Below are 21027 nucleotides of genomic sequence, written 5' to 3'. Positions count from 1 at the left end.
AAGAAACACTTTCATCTCAAGTGTTCTTTGGCTTTTTTTTTAATCGTATGTCTTCTGTTTTGACTTTTAGGAAATATTTGATATCTAAGTTTTACAATGGGAGATTGATTTGGCATTTTGAGAGTTTTTGGATGAGAGTCCAGTGCAAGGGTATGGGGCTGTAGAGCAGAAATCTAAACCAGAACAGAAAAAGCACAGAAATTACTTTTATTTCCTGGTTCACTGCTGAAGGAGCTTGACTCTTTACGTTAATATCTCAATGTATTTCTGACTGAATTATTCCCCAAATGCAGTTATATGACATACCAGCTGCCCTGTTTGATGTGCTTGATGATGCTATAAAACAATGTACAAATAAGAGAACGCTGAGGTTATGGGTGTCGCCAGCCCGTCCTCACTCCTTTTTCACTCCATCTAACTACTAGCAGTTTCACCCAGATTTGCGAGGGAAGAGAGAGATATTTTTAAAATACTGTTTGGTTTGGGGAAAAAATAGCACTTGTATCAGAGTTGCAGATTTGTGCCCTCCCTGATGGCAGGGCTGCAGCTTTAGTTTAAGTTACTTGTTTTTCTTGACTTAGTGTTAGCTGAGGACTATGCACATCCAGCCTCTGCTGTGTTTTGCTCTTGAGAATAGCTGTGGGGAACAGGAGGGGGTAAAGCGGGTGAATAGGAGGCTCTTGAGGATTTCATGGGAGATGTAGTCAGAAGAAATGCTGAGGAGGTGACAAAGGTCAGCAAATTTATAGGAGACAAGTTGGTTACCTCAACAGTTAGGCTGCTGGAAGATTCAGTGTCTTTTTGATGATGATTGCTGTTATCAGCACCTGAGAATACTTAACCTAGACTGAAAATGAAGAGGCAGTAGCTGAAACTTGTTTGTAGTTTACCTTTTGAGAGATGGAAAAAATAAATTATCCCTTTTCATATCATTCTAACATAAAAGAGAAGGTGAGCACTCAGAAGGACATCAGTAAAAAAGTGTGTCTATTATCTGAGTACATATTTTGAAATCTTGAGATCATGAAGATGCAGCGTAGCAGAATTTTTTACAGGATTCTTATATTTTTATTGAGTAGTAAAGTATCATTCCAAAGGGCATCATGCAAATTTTTTAGATTAATTTCTCATTTTTCTCCAGCACCCTCTGATGTGTCTTGGTGTAGTGAGACGGTCCTCCCCTTCAAACCTGGGGAATTGATCATTGCTAGTGACAGTATTACTGCAGATTAGTTGAGTTGATCTGGTACGGCAGGGTTATTTTGTTGTTGTTTCTTCTTATGGCTTTTAGAAAACAGCCAGCTGGACTATTTTCATCTTCATTGTTACTCTTTTGAAGTTCTACTTACCAATTTGCTTGCTATTTAGATTTGGTCAGGTCAAGATTTTTGTTTTAGTGAATACTAAATAAATACACATATCTAAATCTTTGGATTGCCAGGCTTAAATTTGTGGTACCAAGACACCTGTGTAGCTTATGGATGTCCATAATTGAATCACTTTCGTTATATACGAAGTCTTTCAGAAGCCAAGATTTTTGGGGGGTGTCCCCCCTTTATTGTGAGTAGTTTTTGCCTCTTCTGGTCATATCCTATTTACTTGGAGTCTTTCTGTCTCTCTGTCAGAGAGCAATGCCACCTCAACTGAGATGGTGGTAGAGTACAAGCAGGTCACAGCAGAGCTCCACTTCCACAGAGGGAGAAGGTGGATCATGTCTCAACTTCTGCTCTGAATATTTGAAATGACATAAAATCAGTGCACCGAATCTGAATGGATGCTTTTCTGTCTTCAGTATTTCTTTCACTGGACTTAAAAATGAAATACCTGAAGTGAAAGAGTGTTTCTCCTTCTGGAGTAGATAGCATAACCTGACCAAAACAGATACCGTGTTGTCTTTCTTGCTCTCTAGCTAGCTCCAGCGCCTTTGCTACTGTAGTGAAATACAGGACTAGAGAATGAATTTTACTGGTTTCATTGAAAACTAAGTAGAAAATAGTGAGACTGGTAAAAAAACTGGTTTAGTTATGATGGTATTATCTATATGAAATTGTCTGTACTGTGGATCTAAAGCAAGGTTGCACTTATGCGTTTATGTAAACTGACTGGGTTGGAGTTTTTGATTAAGTCATGCAGATCTACAGAATCAAGTGCCGAAGCATGCACAGCCTGCCTGTCCACCTGTTCGGTAACAGAAGATGCTGCGTTGGGTGTAATGGCTTATAATAATAATCTGTTTAACAGTTTGAAAAAGAGTAAAAGTGTAAGTGTTCGGGGGGAAAAAAAAAAAAAAGAGTGAGCAAGGTATTTCTGTTTGCTGATTTAAAGGATCTGATAGCATGAATTGACTTAAATCAGGTATAGTCACTTTTCACTTAAAATATAACAAGTTGTAATAAAATACTAACTGGGTGGCTTTCGGAAACAGAGGGAAAAGAGGGTAGCGGTAACGAGAGGTCTACTTTAACTGAAGAGGGAGATTGTAAGAGCAAACTGTAAAGTGTACATTATACTTCAGTCCTACTTCAGTGCTGCTGTTTCAAATAATTATTCGTGTTTGCCTGGGCACTTCACATTTTGCCGGGCATCGCAAAGGCGATCAGTTTGAAGAGCTGAAACCATTCACTGTTAGATAATTTTCCCTGAGCTGTAACTTGTGTTTTGAATGTTTGGCTTTACTGAGTGTCAGTGAACTCACCTGTTCAAAGTAAGAATGGTGTTTCGGAAGAAACAGGACCCAAGCGGCGTAGTCACTGCTGGGTGCTGTGTCCAGGCAGGGAGGTCAGGGACACCTCAGCGCCTCTCTCAGCTGTTAAGGGTTACTGGCGTGAGGCTTTCCAGCAAATACTGTGGTGTTACATGAGAATTTTAAAGTGATGTTGTTATTGCTTCCATCCCAATTAGTTGGGAGCCCTTCTGGGCGGTTATTGATTTCTTAATCTTACTTTTTAATTACTTTTTTTAATGTTCTGCTTTTGATCAGGCACAAACAAATCTATCTGCTAGAAATGAATATGGGAATGGAGGTCTTTGGACTGTGTTTTATGACTCTGTAGCAGTTTCATGCAAACGTGGTAAATTGGTGGTTACCCTCTAACAAAATTAATGTTCTGCTAAAACTGGCATAGTTCTTAAGTAGAGCTTTTTATGTACTGCTAAGAGTTTTAATGAAGCAAAATAATTGTTGTTTGTTTTTCTGTGATAGCACTAAGATGATATAGTGGAGATTTTTCACTCTGTATGGTAACAGGAACTGAACGGTAGAATCTTTTAGACAGTAGGCTGCGTTGGTTTTTTTTGAGTGCTGATCTTGATGATGTTGATATTAGCGTCTTCATAGAAGGAGGCGGACTGAGTTTTGCATTCAAAAAGTGATTAGTTTTCCTGGTGTGAAGAATGCAGTTTGTTCTGTCTCCAAACAAATATATTTGCTGTCCAAGGACTAAATATATATTTGAAATTTTCCAGTGATGTATCTTAACAATTTAATTAAAATAGTCCTTAAAAATTCGTCCCTGTCAGAATGTTTTTGGATTCAAATTATTTTTGTTCATTCTGAAGAAAAGAGGTCTTGAGTGTAAAAAGAAATTCTTTTTTCACATAGCAGGGTTTTTCATCATTGATTAGATTGACAGGATCCAGAAGTTATTAATTTTAGGCTAACCTTCTGGATATATAACAAGCTATGGTAAAAGGCTTGTAAAATTCACATGGTTTCCACAGTAAAATTCATCTGGTTTCTCCTATGTTGAGACAATAACTTGTGTTTGCTAAAGCATATCTTTTAAAAATATCACTTGTGCACTAATAATTTTACAATCTCTGGCTAGCAGTGGCTTTTAAATAGTAAGATTAGAATTTCTTTTGTCCCTAATGCATTTGATTCAGTGACTAAACCCCGCCAGACACAGTGCAGGGACAAACTGTGTTTAGCTTTCGCATCAATCTTCTAAACTGTGTAACTTGTAAATTATATTATTTATTATCTACATTTTAACTCTGTTTTATGTTACTTTTGCTGCTTGGCAAAAACAACTTGTTCAGCAGTTCTGTGTTTTCTGTATCGATATAAAAAATTTTACTGTTTCCACCTCATAAAAGATGAATACCGTGTTATCTTTCCACACATACACAATAAAAATTTCTGTCTTTTGCCCTTGACTCTTTGGCCATAGTTTTCTTAGTGTGCTTTTCTTTTTCGTATTGGAGTGTTTGGCTTCCGATTATATATCAGTTATGCTTTTCCTCTGTTCTTTGTAAATTCATGTTTTTCCTCAAAATTATTTTTCTGAAGTCAAGGGGCTGTTTCTTAGTATTCTGAAACAGGTCTATCTTGTCTTAATTGTGAGGTTATGGTTTTTAGGATATTACCTAAACATTCTCACATATTTGTCATCTGTTGCTTTAAGAGACAAGTGTGAATTCTTTCTCTCGGTGGATTATTCAGAATCAATTTGAGATAAGTTTTTCTTAAAAAGCTAGTGTGCATAAATATTAGTACTCTTCATTCGCATAGATAAGTTTGTGTTATTATTTTATGAATAACAATTATAAACATCACTGGAATCGAAACCACCACTAACTTTAAATTCTATGATCCAGTCCCAGCAGATGTTCAATTCCTATGATCAATATTGTGTCAAAATGGACAAATTCCATGAGACTCTTAAGTACAATGCTATTATTTTCAAGTTGGAAAAATATTTAATAATTTTTAGAAATTCCAGAGATATTTTAGTGCTGGCAGCCTAAGACTTGCAACATATGTAATGCCATTTTGATGGCACAACTTTGCTTCCCCCAAATTTTCAGCGCTTTATAAATGGTTGTGTAAGGAGCTGGTCATCCCTTTGCTAATGTAATTCTTCAGTGGATAGTGACTACTTGCATCATCTTCTGCTTTGTGAGTTAGGTCACTGAGTTATAAAGAATCGAGAAAATACAGTTGTCAGTGTCTCCAAAGTGAACTACTACTATTCTCCACATTTTTTTCATTCAGCCATTTGATAGTTAGTGATCTTTAACATTTTAGTCATATCATTAATACTAGATCATATGTACACGTAGAAATAAGCAAACTTGATTTTTTTTTTCCATGCCCCAGTATTTGATTTGTTCTCAAGAACTCAAATATTCTCATTAATCATTTGTCCACTCATGAACTTCCTTCTTGTTATTAGTTTAAAATTCATCTTATTGTTGACTATTTTTTTAAAGAGATTGATTTTTCTATTGAGATGGAAAGGAACCAGACTAGACTGGTCTTTTTCCAAAGGGAGAATAGTGCTTCATTAAATGCTTCTGCTTCATATTCTATTGACTGATTTGGGGGGGTGGGGAGGGAGATTAACTTAAAGAACTTGGCCACTTTTTTTCTGATAGTGATTGAGTAAGGATATTTGAGGCCATTTGGTTGGTTTTCTTTGCCTATTTTGCAGATTTTTCTGTAAAGTTTATGGAAAACATACTGTAAGTGCAACCCTTGTCATCTTTCTGTGTCTAGTTACTGCCCGCTGGTGTCTGTATGATAGTCCAAAGGAGTTTATTAGTTTATTTACCTTTATGCAAGACTTAAGAAGAACAACTTTTCAGGAAGGTTCTTTTATTGGGGGAAACATAAGACTTCCAAGAGTGGTTTTCTTCCTTCCCTTTCAGCCAAGTGGATCAAATCTTGCTTACTTACAGGACTGCTATATGGCCATGCCATGCTTCTGGAGTAGCTGTTTTGCAGGATTTGGCAAAGAGTTTGTGAAACTGTCCTCCAGCTATAGCCTGGAGGTGAAGCAGTAAGCTCCCCATGAGAAATACTGAGTTATATTAGTTGCTTTTTGGTAATCTGTTTCGATGACCATTTTCCTGTGTCTGAGGCCACTGCTGGGCAGAGCTAACACCATATGTACAGCAGATGTAAATTCACTGGGAAAGTGTTAATTACAGCTAATTACAGTTAATTCTGTCTTATTTACGTGATTGGAGTTAACTGTGTAGGTAGTCTTGTGGGAAAACTTTTTGCAAAAGTTGCAAAAACTTAGTAGGCTGTGTAAATTAACTTTGTGTCAGCACTGCACGGTCTTGATTAGGGATATGGCTGCTGCAGCTGCAATCTGTTACTCTTTTATATCTTACAGTGATGTTGAGTAAAACACTCAGTGCCTGCAAAAACTTAAGCAGATAAACCTTGTTTTTCACATAAATGGGGGGTGGTATATTATTTTTTCTTTTTTTCCTAACTTATGAATTTAAATACAATTAATGAACCTGCTAATAAGTAAAACTAACCCTGTTACATGCAGCTCATTCTTCCTTTCTAGATTTCTGTCTTAATTTGTGTTCTTTATTTATCTTTTATTTTTAGCAGTTCAGAAATTCATCTGGAGTGATTACTAAAAATAGTAATGTATGTAACAAGGCATTTCCTTTTCCTGGGAAACTGCGTGATTCCCTTGCAAAATCAGAAAACTACATCTGTTTGAAGCATTGCAATTGGCAGATGGTGTGTGGTGGGGGGAGGGAAGAAGAGAGGAAGAAGGATTTGGGGGAATGTAGTCCTGAAAAAAAAAAATTAAAAATTCACACTATATCAAAGAGGAGATGACTGATTGCTTTTAACTATTTGGTGCATTTACAATACAAAAAGTGTTTAAGGAATTGTTTTGAAATTTCTGAAATGTTACTTCTGTGCAAGTTGGAAACTGTCTTACAGCAGCAGTATTTATTTAGTTGATTGTTATTTAAAAAATCATTTCTCTAAAATTACCACTTTAATTTCTTTGCTGCTTTTCTTTCAATTATATCATGTTTGGAAGGGGGTGGGAAAGCACTAAAAAAAGTTTTCTGTTACCTTTCTTAGGTTTTCAGTACTTACTCAAACGAAGACTATGATAGACGTAATGAAGAAGTTGATCCTGTGGCAGCCTCAGCTGAGTATGAACTTGAAAAAAGGGTGGAAAAAATGGAAGTGTTTCCTGTGGAAATTGAAAAAGGTGCAAATCAAACTTTGAACATTTGCAAGAGATACTGTACACACAAAAGAAAACTATTTTAAATTGTATTTTCCCTGAGTTTAGGTCTTGAATTTTTGAATGTGTGTTCAGGCTTTCGTTTGTGGCTATTTCTGTTGCAATTAATGAATGTTAACTGGACAGGCCTCTACTAAGTGCAAGTTGTCATACTAAATAATAAGTCAGGAAGGCTACATTACTGAATGGCAGATCTGCACCAAAATATATACAATTCATAAATCTTGCTATCTCCTCCGGATACCTTGAATCTTTGAATGTAACAGGCAGTCATAACTACAGAACAAAAAGGCTTTAAGTGGTATTTATATAGAAAATATGTTGTCATCTTTTTTCTTTTTTTTTTTTTTTTTTTCTTTTAAGTGAATTTTCATATCTCTTGTGCGGAAGGACTTGGAACACTTTGAAACAGGTCACTACTGCTAAGTGTTACATCTTGTGTTATGCAGCTAATGTTAGATTTTTTTAATCCCTTAGGTGACAGCGGTCTGGGCATCAGTATTATTGGAATGGGAGTTGGTGCTGATCAGGGACTGGAAAAACTAGGTATTTTTGTAAAAACAATAACAGATGGGGGAGCTGCTCAGAGAGATGGACGGTGAGTTTTTTATTGAATTGATTGTGTTTTTTACAAATTTCTAATTGAGCCCAGTCATTTTCATTGGATAGGCTGAATACTGTGAATAAAAGCACAAAAGCTGAATGCAGCCGAATAAATACTACATTCCTGCTTTACATTATTTTTTAAAAAAAAAACAGGTCTTGTTTAATATAGGACATTTTTGCAAAATAAGTGTAGATCTACTTACAGCATATATGAGAAGAGCTTAGAATGTCCCCATGTGTAAAAGTGCCATAAACCCATGTTGACACCCCGGGACACCAATCACTGTGTAAATAGTATTAAAAAATTATCAAGGCAAATACCATGTAAATTTTAATTGGTAATCTGCATAATAACTGAGGATCAGAAGATTGTTTTTAAGCAGTGAATTTCTTGGGACTCAGAATTTCTCATTGTTAATACTAGTGAGGTTTAAGTGATACTTGTCATGTCAAAAATCTGTCAAGCCAAAATATTTTTGTTGAACTGATAGCTAAGTTTTATTTATTTTGCAGAATTCAAGTAAATGATCAGATTGTTGAGGTTGATGACATAAGTCTAGTGGGAGTTACTCAGTTATTTGCAGCCACTGTATTAAAAAACACCAAAGGCACAGTGAGGTACGTATGTTTTCTATGAAATGATACTTTGTCATTTTTCAATAGTGGAAAATATGAAACCATAATTTGAAAGTTTTATAAAGACATTGTTAAAGGCAGCAGTATGGCAAACTAATTTCTTAAGCATATCTTAAGCTTTTTGCTGCAAGGTAATTTGTTTTTCTTCTGCAGGTTTCTGATTGGGAGAGAGAAGCCAGGGACACAGAGTGAAGTAGCCCGTCTCATTAGTGAGACCTTAGAGCAAGAGAGATGTCTGTATGAGCAGCACTATGCTCATGATGATACAGAGCAGGTAAAACATCATACATACTTACATGTTTTTAAAGGTACATGATTATACTGCTACATGCAATAACTTCTGCAAGTGGAATAAATGTTTGTTGAATCAAATTGAAGCAAAAAAAAGGATAAAACAGACAACTTGTTAAAAACAGAAAATACAAACTTCATACTTTACTATTATTAAGCCACATGATTATTCCTACTTGCTATACTTCCAATTTGTCAATCATCCAATAGATATTTTTAAGTATCACCTGTGTGTGATTGTTTCATGCATGGCTTACTTAGCTGTCTTTTGTGGAACTTTGATGAATATGTTTGCAAGTAATCTTTAAAACTTGTCACAGATATAAGAAACCAAAAAGGAACAGTAAATAGTTGAGAAAAGTTTTGCAACTGTTTGGATTCCTTGATTGTGTACTTTTGTTATTGCTGCTGCCATAATGCAAAGTGTGTGTGTGTTACAGAATGTCATGATTTTCCTGTTTTGTCAGGATGATGACTATGATGATGATGACGATACATATGAGTCACATTTACATGGAAAATGTGTAGAAGTTTTTGATCTTCCTGAAAATGAAGATATTGGATTACCACTAGATATGGATTCAGCACAATCTTTTCTTAAATTTAAAGAGGTGTGGTAGCAGTTTTTTAAATATTCTTTGTGATGCACTGAGGAGCATCTGAACCTTCTAAGATTTAGATATAATCTCCTTCGTGTCCCCCTCAGTGTGGTTTTGGGTTTGTTTTCCCAACATAGCCAATAAATCTCTCTGGTAAATGGCCCCTGAAATGTAGGTCTTCTGTAATTTTCTGATCCCAGCTTCCCTATAGATATTTATATTAATTGGTCCTTTGATTGTTTCAAATTTAAAAAAAGCCCTTGGAAACAAACAAATGTCTGTTTCCATCCCACCCAACACCATCTCCCTCCTTGTTGTGATGTCTGAACATTGCATTAAATAGACATGATGCTTCTCTTAGTTCTTCTTTGGCCCATTGGACTTTGCGTTTATTTTCTGCATAGTAGAATGGCTTTAGCATGGAAGGACGAATATGCCTATTCTGAATGGTCTTGAGTGTTGTGGTTAGATGTTCTGTTGTTTTGGGGTTTTTTTTATGGTGTATTTTTTGGAAGTAATGAATTTGTAAACAAAATAGGGTGTTCCAGACTGTGAATCGCAACTTAACATAATTGGAAAACTGGGTTTCCTTTTCCCAAGGCTTTTATAAAGGAGAATATTTGCTTTATTCAGCTCTGTGGAATTTAGTGGAGGATTTAAGTGGTGCGGTCCTTGGCATTAAGCAGTCTGGGCTTCTTTGGTAGATTTAAGTCCCTGTCATTTTTACTCCTGAGGAGAAAATTATACTGCAAAGAAACTGTTTTCTCAGATGCCATTTGTGCATACATCAGCTTATTTTCATCAAGTATCAGTATTTTGCAGTCCTCTTTAAGTTTGCTGTCTTAATAACATTGATGATGTCATTGAGGAATTTGAAAGTTGAAATTCTATTGATCACTAGAGAACATTTACAGTTTTTCTAGATTAGGAAGCATAGAAGCAGGCTACAGCGTCTTTTCATAAGTGCTATATTTAGAATCATAGAATTGTCTAGGTTGGAGGTTGGAAGAAACCCTTGGGATCATCGAGTCCAACCATCTACCCTACTCTACAAAGTTCTCTCCTACACCATATCCCCCAACACCACATCTCAACATCTCTTAAACACATCCAGGGATGGTGACTCAACCACCTCCCTGGGCAGTCTATTCCAATGCCCGACCACTCTTTCTGTGAAAAATTCTTTCCTAATGTTCAGTCTAAATCTACCCTGTTGGAGCTTGAAGCCATTCCCTCTTGTTCTGTCAAGAGGGAATGGCTTCATATCCCCTCATTTACTTGGGATATAACTGAATTCTCAGCTAGGATCATTATTATGCTGTTATTAACATAATCTAAATAAAGGATAGTCATGGATTCATGTGTGTTAATGTGTGTTTGGTGCACTATGCCTTGCCAAAAAAGAAAATAAATGCCCCCAGGGTTACAGATGGAAAGTGAGATACAAGAAATAACTTTGTGTGCTTTGAGTGCTTTTGCGCTCGTATGTGTGCTGTTTTCTTAAGATTTGTTAACAGTAATCTTTACATTTAGCTTAGGTGTAGTCTTTATCCATTGTGAAGTTACAAGGCTTAATTTTAAAACAAAGCCAGCATGTTTATTTGTAAATGCTGATAAGTAAAAATATTTAGTACTGTTAAATTTTTACTTGATTCTGTGTAGCAGTTGTCATCATAAGTGCATTGCTGCCTTTTCATTCTCCTGGCACATGGAAACATTATACATTAAGAAGAGCAAGGAGGTTAAAATAGATGACAACAATGTGGGAATTTAACTATAGGTGGTCATGTATTTATTTTTGTAGCAAATAGAGTACTGTGGAACTTTTTTGGTTTTAATTCAAGTTCAACTCTTCTTTTAATAAAAGCTCATGATGACTTGTACTGGAATTGACAAACAATTAAGTTGACTTTATGCTACTATAAAAATGGTTTGAGGAAGAAGGGAATCGCAGACAAATACTTAAAACCAACATTTCAAGTGTCATTTTGTATGTGCTCATACAATTTTTCTTTGTTTGTTTCAGCTACAATTAAAACACGCGGTAACAATAGCTGAAGTGAATCAACTGAAAGAGAAAGTAAGTTTTCAAAGAATCTTATTATTTGGTGGTGGTTGTTTTGGATTTTTTTTCTTTATTTCTACCTACAAATTTTATCAGGAATAGGCTGAACGAAGAAGGCAGCAATCTGTTTTAGGCCTCAGGCTCTATGCACTCTGTGTTATAAAAGACAAGTATTTGAGCTGTGCTCAAATTTAAAAAAAATATATATATATGAAATGAATGCTTCAGTATTACTGCTTAGAGTAGAACTGAATATAGTGGAGTACTGTATGAAACAAGCTCCCAAACAAATAGTAAGAACATTTTCAGTGGATAGAACTTGTCTTGTTTGAGTGTGGATTTGGAGACAGTTGTTGGTGGCTGACTTTCTGTTACTGGAAGGTTATCTCTGTTACCTTGTTTCACCTCTTTCCCTCCTCAAATTTCTGACCTGCTCTGGGGAGAGAGTTTTTTCCAGCTTGTTGTTGTTGTTTATGGTGAGGATTGGTTCAACAATTCCTTTCACTGAGAAAGGGTTTCTTTTTCTTTTTGCTGCTTTTTCCACTGATGGAGATCTGTGCATGGCCTTTTTCTGGAAATATTTGTTGTAGTTGAGCAGCTTCCTTTATTCCATTGCCCTTCTGTGTTGCCTTGCTGAGAAATGTGTGCCCTAGGACAAGTTGCAGCACATTGCTGGGGGCGGATAGCAAGTGGGGAGGGGTTAATGCTTCTAATTACAATAATTTTGAGTAACGGTATCTATTGGGTTTTTTCTTGCATTTGGAGCTGCAAATGTAGAGAGGCAAGGCAGCCAAAACTTCTTTGTGTTCTTATGACAGTTCTGATCTTTATTTCTGACAGTGCTCCTCCTCCTTGCGGTATTCATGAAATTTGGCCCAACTGGATTGCTAAAAAGCTGTTTAAAATGTTGGCATTAGTACAACTTACTGCCCTATTTTTAATTCAAGACATTCTTGGTCCTTTCAACATCTCTATTCCATCAGCAGGTGATCTTGGCTGGCTTCAAAAGCCGTGATTTCCCCAGTGTAAATGGTGTCCCCAAAGAAGGAGGCATGGACAAACTAAGCGGTATCCTGCCTGCTCGCTCCTCCAAGGCCTGAAGAACTTCACATGTTAACGTTCCCTTTTATAGTGTGGCTGCTGTCAGGCTGAAGGAGCCCCATCCCTTTTCTTTGTTGAGGAAATGTCTGGTGTTTTTATACATTAGCCCGAGGCAAGCAAACCATGGGTATGGTACATCATAATTTATTAGGAAGACAGTGTCTTACAAAGTACCAGAGAAGATCAACCGGTCCCATTCGCGTTATTCAAAAAGCTGTTGGTAACAAAGTAGTAGGACTGGGAGCTTGTCTTACACAGTTTAAAATTCTGTATCTCCAGTTGCCTTTTAAGGTAATCAAAATAGGCCTCTCCAGAGGTATTAAGAGATGGTGAGATCTTGAGATCTTGAACAAGTCAACATAAGCTGACAATAAAGCTGCCAATTCATTTTATCTCTTTAATAAGAAGTAATGCTAATGAGGAAATAGTAAAAGACTCTTGGGTTTGAGTTCTAAACTTACTTGGATTAGCAAAGGTTGGAAGAGTTGATACAATTTCATTAAAAGTTCAGTGTCTTGTTTTCATATTACTGGTAAGTATTTAATTGTTATTAGCTATTCACTACTTAAACATGTATAAACAACTGGGTTTTATTTAATCTTTTAGTTTAGATTAATTCCTTAAGTATTAATCTTTTCAGTTAAAAATTGTTGAAGCAGAAAAGAATGAATGGAAACTGAGTCGAGTCCAACTTCAGCAAAACCTAGACGAAAGCAAAGAGAAAATTAAAAAGTTAGAGACCTACTGGTTAGAGGCACAGAGTTTATGCAAAACAGTAAACGAGCATCTTAAAGAAACTCAAGAACAATGTGATGCCCTTGAAAAGAAATACAACAAGGCCAAGAAATTGCTAAAAGATTACCAACAAAAGTAAGTACCCCAAAATACCAGTTCTCTATTTCTTGCTTGTATGTTTTGTTACCTTATGGGGAAAACTGACAGTGATGCCTAGGGTTAGGATTTGCTTAACACATTTTCTTTTCGTTTGTCAGCGTTTAGGGAAGCAGTGGGCTATACATGCTGAATTCTTGCATAGCTTAAGTCACCAGCTTCTGTAAAAGTTCTCCAAAAATTTTGCTGCTGCTTTTGATTCGAAGCTTAGGGAAAAAGACTAAATATATAATAACAAATATTTAAAACAACTTAGCTGAAAAACTGTAATGCATCTATACGTTCGGAAGGACTGCTTAAAATTTGGCATTGAGGTATTTGGCAATACCTTTTGCTGTTTGTGAAAAACCCTCTAGCTGCGACCAACTTCAATGTTCCAGCCAGGGTAAACGTCAAAGGATGTATAAGAGCCAGATACATGTGATTCAGTCTGGAGTTAGGAGTTATATCTTGTCGGGGGAGTAAAAGGAATTCTGAGAAAAATTAAGAGTTTGGGATATGTGTCTAGCACATCAAGATGGCAGCATGAATCAATCAATTCAATCTATTAACAGGTTTGGGGATTTTGTAGAGGTAATAGAACACTGCTGTTGTGTGGTTGTGTCTAGTTGCTCCGTGTTCTTTCCTCTTAGCTAAACAAGAGCTAATTGCAAAGTATTTGTAGAAGTGTTTTGATAATACGGAACACAACTGTTGCTTTTGATAGTTACTGTAACCATATAATTGTATTGTTGCCAATTTCTCCGCTAGTTACTTATTTTTAAAGGCAGTTTGCATGATCTTTTGCTCTGTAGTCTACATCCAGAAATGATACTTTTCACAGTGCATTTTTGTGCTGTTTGAGCTTTTTAAAGGTCTCCTTTCCCCTCTCCTCCCAAGCTTATCCACATGGAAGTTCAAAAGTACGTTAAGACAACTTCTAACATGCTAGTTTCCATTTTCTCACTGTTTAGCAAATTCCCATTACTCCTTTTGACTGTCCCTGAAGCTTTTGTGTTTCGTGTAGATGTTCTACACTTAATTTTTGACTGTCCCTGAAGCTTTTGTGTTTCGTGTAGATGTTCTACACTTAATTTTTGGTTTTTGTATGTTATTCCATCTGATTTGCAGGAAAAAGCAGCTTTTATTTTTGTTTCCTTCTTGTAATCATTGTTTCTTTTTGCAAAACCCAGCCATTGCAATTTCTGTAGGATGAACCAAGTAGAAACTTGAAATGCAATTTATTTTCCTACAAAGAATTGTACCATAGCTTTTGGAAGGAAAATACTGTGTGTGCATGTATCTGTGGAAGTGAGTAAGATGTAATGTTTGGAGTTGTGCATAGATTTCACGCTTTAAATGTATATGCAACTTGCTTGCCGCTTTCAAAGGGGGAGTGATGGTTGTAACTTTGTAGAAAAAGTGTTTCAACACTTCTTTTGTTAGCCCAGAGTAAATTATAATGTTACATGTATTTTCTTTTGAGGAAAGTAGAAGCATACAAATACATAGGTCACTTTGTGATGTTACAAGATTAATGAATCAGTTATACCTTACAGACTGATTATTTTTTTTTTTTAATGTTTACTAAGAGAATGCTTTTTAGTAAATGCAACTGTGTATGTTTCTATTTTACATATTTTTCTATATTTCTATATATTACTGTTTCATGGATGTGTATGTATTTCTTTCACCAGAGAAACAGAATTCATGAAAAAAGAAGAGGATCATTCAAGGCTACTTGAAGAGAGAGACCAGCAATATGCAGAACAGCTGAAAATATATCAGGAAAAAGTAAAGCAGTATTATACTTTGAAATACAACTCTCTGAGAATGCAGAAGTTTATCTCACTTCTGAATTTTAATTCTTGCAGATTTCAGAGCTTGAAAGTAAATTAAAAGTATATGAGAGAATGCCGTATATGTTTGGAGGTGACAGTTTATTGGAAGATGGCTGTCAAAGTCCAGGCCAATATAATGAACAGTCGAAGATAAGAGAAGAAAATGAAAAAGAAACAGAATCAATAGAAGAAAGACTAAATTCTTCAGATATGTTAATTTCTGGTAAGTAGATTGTAGGATCTTAGAATTGCGTTTAACAAAAATTAGGAGGAGTTATATGTGTAGTCCGTTTTTGTTGTTAAAAGAAGTTAAGTGATTGCTACTTTCTACTGACTGGGTAAATGTTTGACCTGAGACAGTGTGGATATTTTTGTTTAGGTCCCTCAACATTTTCAGTATTGTAGTATTGAGTATTGTATTTCTTAAATGCTGGGGGAAAGAGGGGATAGATGGAGAGAGATCCATCCTCACTGTTCCTCAGATTCTCTGTTAGAGAAACCAGTAAAGTTAGTGGGACTAAACCACTGAGATACATCAGTTAAAATCCCATTGATTGTAAGTTATGATTTACACCAAAACATGCTATGACTTTTTTTGTCTTGTAATTTTATGCCCAGAATATTATAAAATATCAGGTGGTGGTTCAAATGAGTAGCACATTGTGAAAAGATTTGGTAGATGCTTATGTACTTTGTAAAGAGTTTCTATCTTAAAGAACAAGGATAGGAAAGTACATTTGAGACACATATTTTCATCTATTTGAGAATAAATTCAGTTTTCAAGCCATGATACAATTATATCCTGATGGATTTTTTTTTTAACTGAAGAAATTGGGTAGAAATGTATTTCAAAATAATTAGAAATTGCTATCACAATATGTTAAAATATTGTAGTAGTATATAAGCCAGTTTTTTTCATATAGTAATGGTCAACAGGTAGAATAATTCTGATTTCACTTCTGAATATTTATCTTGACAGTGGGTTGGAGAACTTGCCTACCAGTTGTTGTGTTGTTGGTTTTTTTTTTTTTTTTAAAAGTAGTACATATTTGTTGCAGATTTTGATGCTTTTGTTGGGGATACTCCCAGATTAGACACCAGTGCCCACAAAGCAAAAGCTCAGCTTGCTTTGAAAGTAAAACGCCAGCCACCTTCTCGATCAAAGCTGAAAGAATCTCTTGGGGCTGGACAACAGACTGCAAATCTACAGGTACTGATATTGATAGATAATTATATATTCATAAGCTTGAACGTATGTTCAGTTTTATCTGTATTTGCAATTGTAAGTGTTGTCCGTGCTTCATTCAGACTGTGCCAAAGCATCATATTTTTTGTATCAAGTGAAAAACCCAGTTTGGGTTCATACCACATACGTGATCTCTGGCATATTCTTTGTGGCACAGTTAATTTGAAGTGAACAAAGAAGTGTGCAAGCTTGCATTCTATTTACTGAAAGATTTTGGTATAGCGACAGTGGCATGTTGTGAAATATGCTTACTTATCTTATAATTCCTTCATCTGAAACAAGTTAGTTACCAAACTTCTTCAAAAACTAAACACTTCTGAAATGCTTCAATTTTTCCATAATAACTTCTATTATTCCATAAATAATAATTTAAATCTACAAAAAGTATACCAGTAAAATGTTCTCACAGGTTTCTGGAAAACAGTTGAAATACTGAAGTGTATATAGTCAGTATATGAGAGAGCCTGTCATAGAGGGAGAAGACTGAACTACTTCAGTTAGACTGAAAAGTGGTTGCGTTGAATTGAAATAGCCAGGATGTACCAGAACATTTCTGACTTGGCTAGAGAAAGATGACGTGGGTTGTGCAGAAAGATCTGTATAGGGGTGGATAAAAGAAAGTCTGTAAAATCAACTTCATGTGATTTAGATGATTTCTACAAGTGATTAAATTAAAATTTTCTGAACTGAGGAAGTTTGTGTGTAGCACAGCATATCCTTACATCCTTGTAAAAGATCAGATAGTAAATGATTATTTGTCATGCTTATCATAAAATAACTTTTCAATTTGTTGAAGGATGAGGATTCAGAAGATACTGTTCCGCTTTCCACTGTGTACCTAACCAAAACCTTAGAAACGAGTGAAAAACTAACTTTCCCACACCTGGATGACATAGATCGAAAGAGTGAAAAGCCTGAACAAACAGAAAGCACAGAAAGCCCTCTAGACTCAAGTCCTTCTGCTTCCACACACTCTTCTCCAGTACACAAACCAAGCAATGAAAATAGCACAACCACTACTCGTTCACCTCCTCCTGAAGAGATGGCTCCAAATTCTCCTCAAGGGTATCCCAAGAATATTAAGCAAAGAGAAGGGAAAGGGAAAGGGAAAGAGGCCAAAGGTAAGACTTAAGGGTTTATTATTATTTTAATCCTTCAGGGTTAAAGTATTCCAGATTTTAGATATAAATGAATATTGAACAATAAACTACTAGGGAAAATGAATGACTACAAAACTAATTACCTGTTCTAAAACTACTTGTTAACTCTTCAGGAAAGTTGGAAGTTAGCAAAAAAAGTATGAAAGTTCATTGTATTCTATTTTTACTTCATGAAAGATTTTGATATAACAGTAGTATGTTCTGAAATACACTTATCTATCTTTTAATTCCTTCTGCAACAAGTTAGTTACCAATTTCTGCAAAAACTCAACATTTCTAAAATAATTTATAGCTCCAAGAATCTAAAAGGTGCCTGCAGAATAAATGCTGTTTCAATTAGACAGTTGCAGAAAGGAATAGGTCTAGGTCAGATTGGTAAAAGCACTAAATCTAGAGAGTCTAAATGGTTGTCTTGACAGAAGCTAGAGGGGAGCTGTGTGATTGACTGTGGATAATCAGAAAATGTCTTAGGACATTTCTGCAAAACGCTAGCATCATAAGTAGCAACCTATCGGAGAGCAAGTTTGGCTGATTTCCTGATTCCCAGAAAAATTCAATTTTGGCTTTGTGTTTCCAGATATTATCCAGGTGTTTAAACAAGATACGGCTTCTGAATGTTATGGGAATTACTGCATTATTCATCTTGTCCTCTTACGATATTTCTCACCAGGAAAAGGTTAAAAGGATTATAAACAGTCTAGTCAATACTAATCATTATTTGATAGGAATATTTGGCTTTTTTTCTTATGAATAATTTTAAAAGGGATCAGATAGAATATTTTAAATGCTTGATATTTCCTTTAGTCAGCTAGCACAATACATAAAGGCAGATTATACTTGCTGTCTTTTCTATACAGCTCAGACAAAGCCTTTCTTTTGATAGCCTGAAAACAGGATTTGTTTTATACTCTCCTCATTCTATGTGTTTCTATAAAGTCTTAAACAAAAATACTCTACCACAGCTTCTTTTTGGTTTTTGTTGGTTGGAAAAATCTTATCAAAATAAGTACCTCATATATAAGTGATTTTGCTTTCTTTTCTGCGTGTTTTTTGTGATGGCTGAGGCATTGCAAACATTTTCTTAAAATTGGCAAAGTCGGTGGAAGAGCTAATTAATGCAGTACATCAAAGATGTGGATTAGTATTGAAAGCTCGTTCTTTGAAGATAAAATGACATTAAATGCTACTTTCTCCTAGATTGTTGCTTTCTAACCATACTTAAATGTCTACCTATTATTTCATTGAAATAATCCTTTCTATTACCTTCACATTCATTCATGTATCAGTCTATATTTTAACCTATTGTACTGTGGTTTAGAAATTACCTCTTGTCTTAAAATATTACCTCTGGAGAGAGAGGTGGAAACAAATGCCAATATTAAAATTAATTCTTCTGGTTTTGTATTTAAGTTGACAGGAAAAATAACCAGTTTAACTGGTAGTTACAATTTATTGGATGCTACATGTTTAGAAAGAGCAGTTAATTAATTAGATAAAGTTCTGATGTTGATCAGAAACTACTGATCAGATACACAAAAAAAAAAGGGGGAGGGGGAAGGAAAAAACCCTGACTATCCTGACTATTCAGCATGTAAACTTTGAGATAACTGTTATGTTTCAGGAAGGATTATTAGCTGATGGGGGGGGGAGTTGTCCTTGGCTTTGTATAGTAAACATGATTTTTGCTTTTTATGATCCTTGAAGGCATCTGTATATGTTACTTCATGCCAGGAGCTGTCTTGAAGGCAGAGCTTAAAACCTACGTTGTCTCACAAAAATCAGGCTATCAGGCTGCATCTCCTTCATAGGCAGCTTAGTTATAAGACGGCTGATTTGCAATACAAAACATATTTAAATTATTTAAAAAAAAAAAAAAATCTAGTAGCCTAAGAATTTAAAAGGAAATATGTTCAAGACTTGTAGTAATCTGTCACAGTGCATGGGAAGAGGTAGTGTGATGTTTCTAACTTAATTTCACCTAATAATTGAGCAGTTGGAATGGAACATGCTCCCTCTGGTGAAAAATTGGATCCTAGCAGGTTGTATTCCAGTCTTGAAAGTACCACAGTCTTGGAGGAGCTTTAAAGTCCCAATTATTTCTTTAGAATACTCACAGTTTGTATACAGTTTCCAAGAAACTCAGCTTGTTAGGATCTGTCTGGTCTCCAGGTACTGGCTATCGTGTTGGTTAGACACACTTTCTGGAGGTAGCAGCTTGCATAGGTAGCCCGTGTTCCAAGTAGCTAGCCTGGACTAGCTGCTGAACCAGAAAAAACGCAAAAGGATTATCTTAGAATACTTCAAGCATAAAAAAGGATGATTAAATGCTGTGTTTGCTCAAGTGTTGCATTAAAACTGAGTTTCTTTCATGCATCTTGTATTGGTTATCTCATTGATGTATTTTGAAGTTAACATTTTGCAATAGAAAGAGGTACTTTTTTCTAAACCCATCTTAAACTATCTTTTGTTTGTAACTCATCAAAGCAAAGCACTGTGGTAAGTTTTATCTTTCTGTAGACAGTATAGAATTACTGTTTATCAAAAGCAGTATTTTGATCAGTCATAAGCAACTGTGCCATTTTTCAATCCCTAGACAATGGGAAGATGCAATAGAGAATAACTTACGTTGATATGGCTGTACTATTTTCAGCTAGCGTCTGCATGTGTGAATGTGAATTTTAACACTGTTACCCAGGTTTTAGTATCTTATTTACTTAGAACCATCATCATAAGTACTTGAAACTTGCAAGTATTTTTAGAATAACATTTTTATTTTTCAACCCTCTATGAAAAGCAGAAGAAAAGAAAAATGAAGACAAGACAGTAGAAACAAATGAAGGAACATCATCAGGGAAGTCTAAAAGGAGATTTCCAGATTTTGGGTAAGACTTTACTTGTGTTCATTTGGAAATAAATGCTTTTCAGGTTACTTTTTTTTTATTTAGAGAACATGATATTCTCCAAAAGTATGACATCCAGTAATGCTACTTCATAGCAACACCACTGGACGCAGTCCTTTTCCTCTTGACCTTGTAATGTTGCATTCATGTTCCCACCACATTTTGATTTTATTTATCTGTACTTTTTTCCCCTCAAAGAATTTCTTGGGGTTTTTCAGTTTTTCTCTGAATGCAGAATTTCTCTATGAATTAAATTGCAAATCCATGCATAGTTTTATGCCAAAATATTGTCGGAGCCTAGACTCTAATCTTACATCCTGCTGGTGTTACAGTCTAAAATAGATAACTGTCTTGCCTTAATTCCTTCTGCAGTAGAGATGTCATTACCTAGGGTTTGGCTATAGTAGCTGATTACTGAACTGTTCCTTGGAGGCAGGATTGCGACTGGGGTAAAACAAAAGTACAAGCTGCATATTATCTGGAAATGCAGTGTGGTAACTGAAGTCTGGGGATTTGAGAGAAGAGTTGCTAAATTTTGCAATAAGCCTTGCTCCTTTGGAGCCAGGTATAAAGCTTTTTGAAGCTAGCTAACATCAAAGACTCAAGACTGGTACTGCAACAAATAAATCATAATATATAACAGAGCACTGGCACAGGCTGCCCAGGGAGGTTGTGGAGTCCCCTTCCCTGGAGATT

At 35.6% G+C, this 21027-nt stretch overlaps 1 protein-coding gene across 2 annotated transcripts in view; it reads left to right on the top strand.

Moving 5' to 3' along the window:
- LOC309672823 (neurabin-1-like) overlaps positions 1-21027 on the top strand; it is a 43241-nt gene that overhangs the window by 7120 nt on the left and 15094 nt on the right. Inside the window, exons 2-13 of one of the 2 annotated variants that reach the window (XM_082484427.1) lie at positions 6848-6980; positions 7494-7614; positions 8136-8240; positions 8412-8532; positions 9017-9160; positions 11175-11228; positions 12955-13184; positions 14882-14978; positions 15059-15248; positions 16084-16235; positions 17068-17392; positions 20226-20313. In XM_082484427.1, the coding sequence (XP_082340553.1) occupies positions 6848-6980; positions 7494-7614; positions 8136-8240; positions 8412-8532; positions 9017-9160; positions 11175-11228; positions 12955-13184; positions 14882-14978; positions 15059-15248; positions 16084-16235; positions 17068-17392; positions 20226-20313 (1760 nt within the window). The remainder of the gene's footprint in view (positions 1-6847; positions 6981-7493; positions 7615-8135; positions 8241-8411; positions 8533-9016; positions 9161-11174; positions 11229-12954; positions 13185-14881; positions 14979-15058; positions 15249-16083; positions 16236-17067; positions 17393-20225; positions 20314-21027) is intronic. The other variant, XM_082484426.1, reaches the window with a different exon arrangement.

The sequence above is a fragment of the Vanellus vanellus genome (assembly GCF_965231255.1).
Source record: "Vanellus vanellus genome assembly, chromosome: 5".
Classification (NCBI taxonomy): domain Eukaryota; kingdom Metazoa; phylum Chordata; class Aves; order Charadriiformes; family Charadriidae; genus Vanellus; species Vanellus vanellus.
The sequence above is the reverse complement of the archived record's forward strand: the minus strand, read 5'-3'. Positions and strand labels throughout refer to the sequence as shown.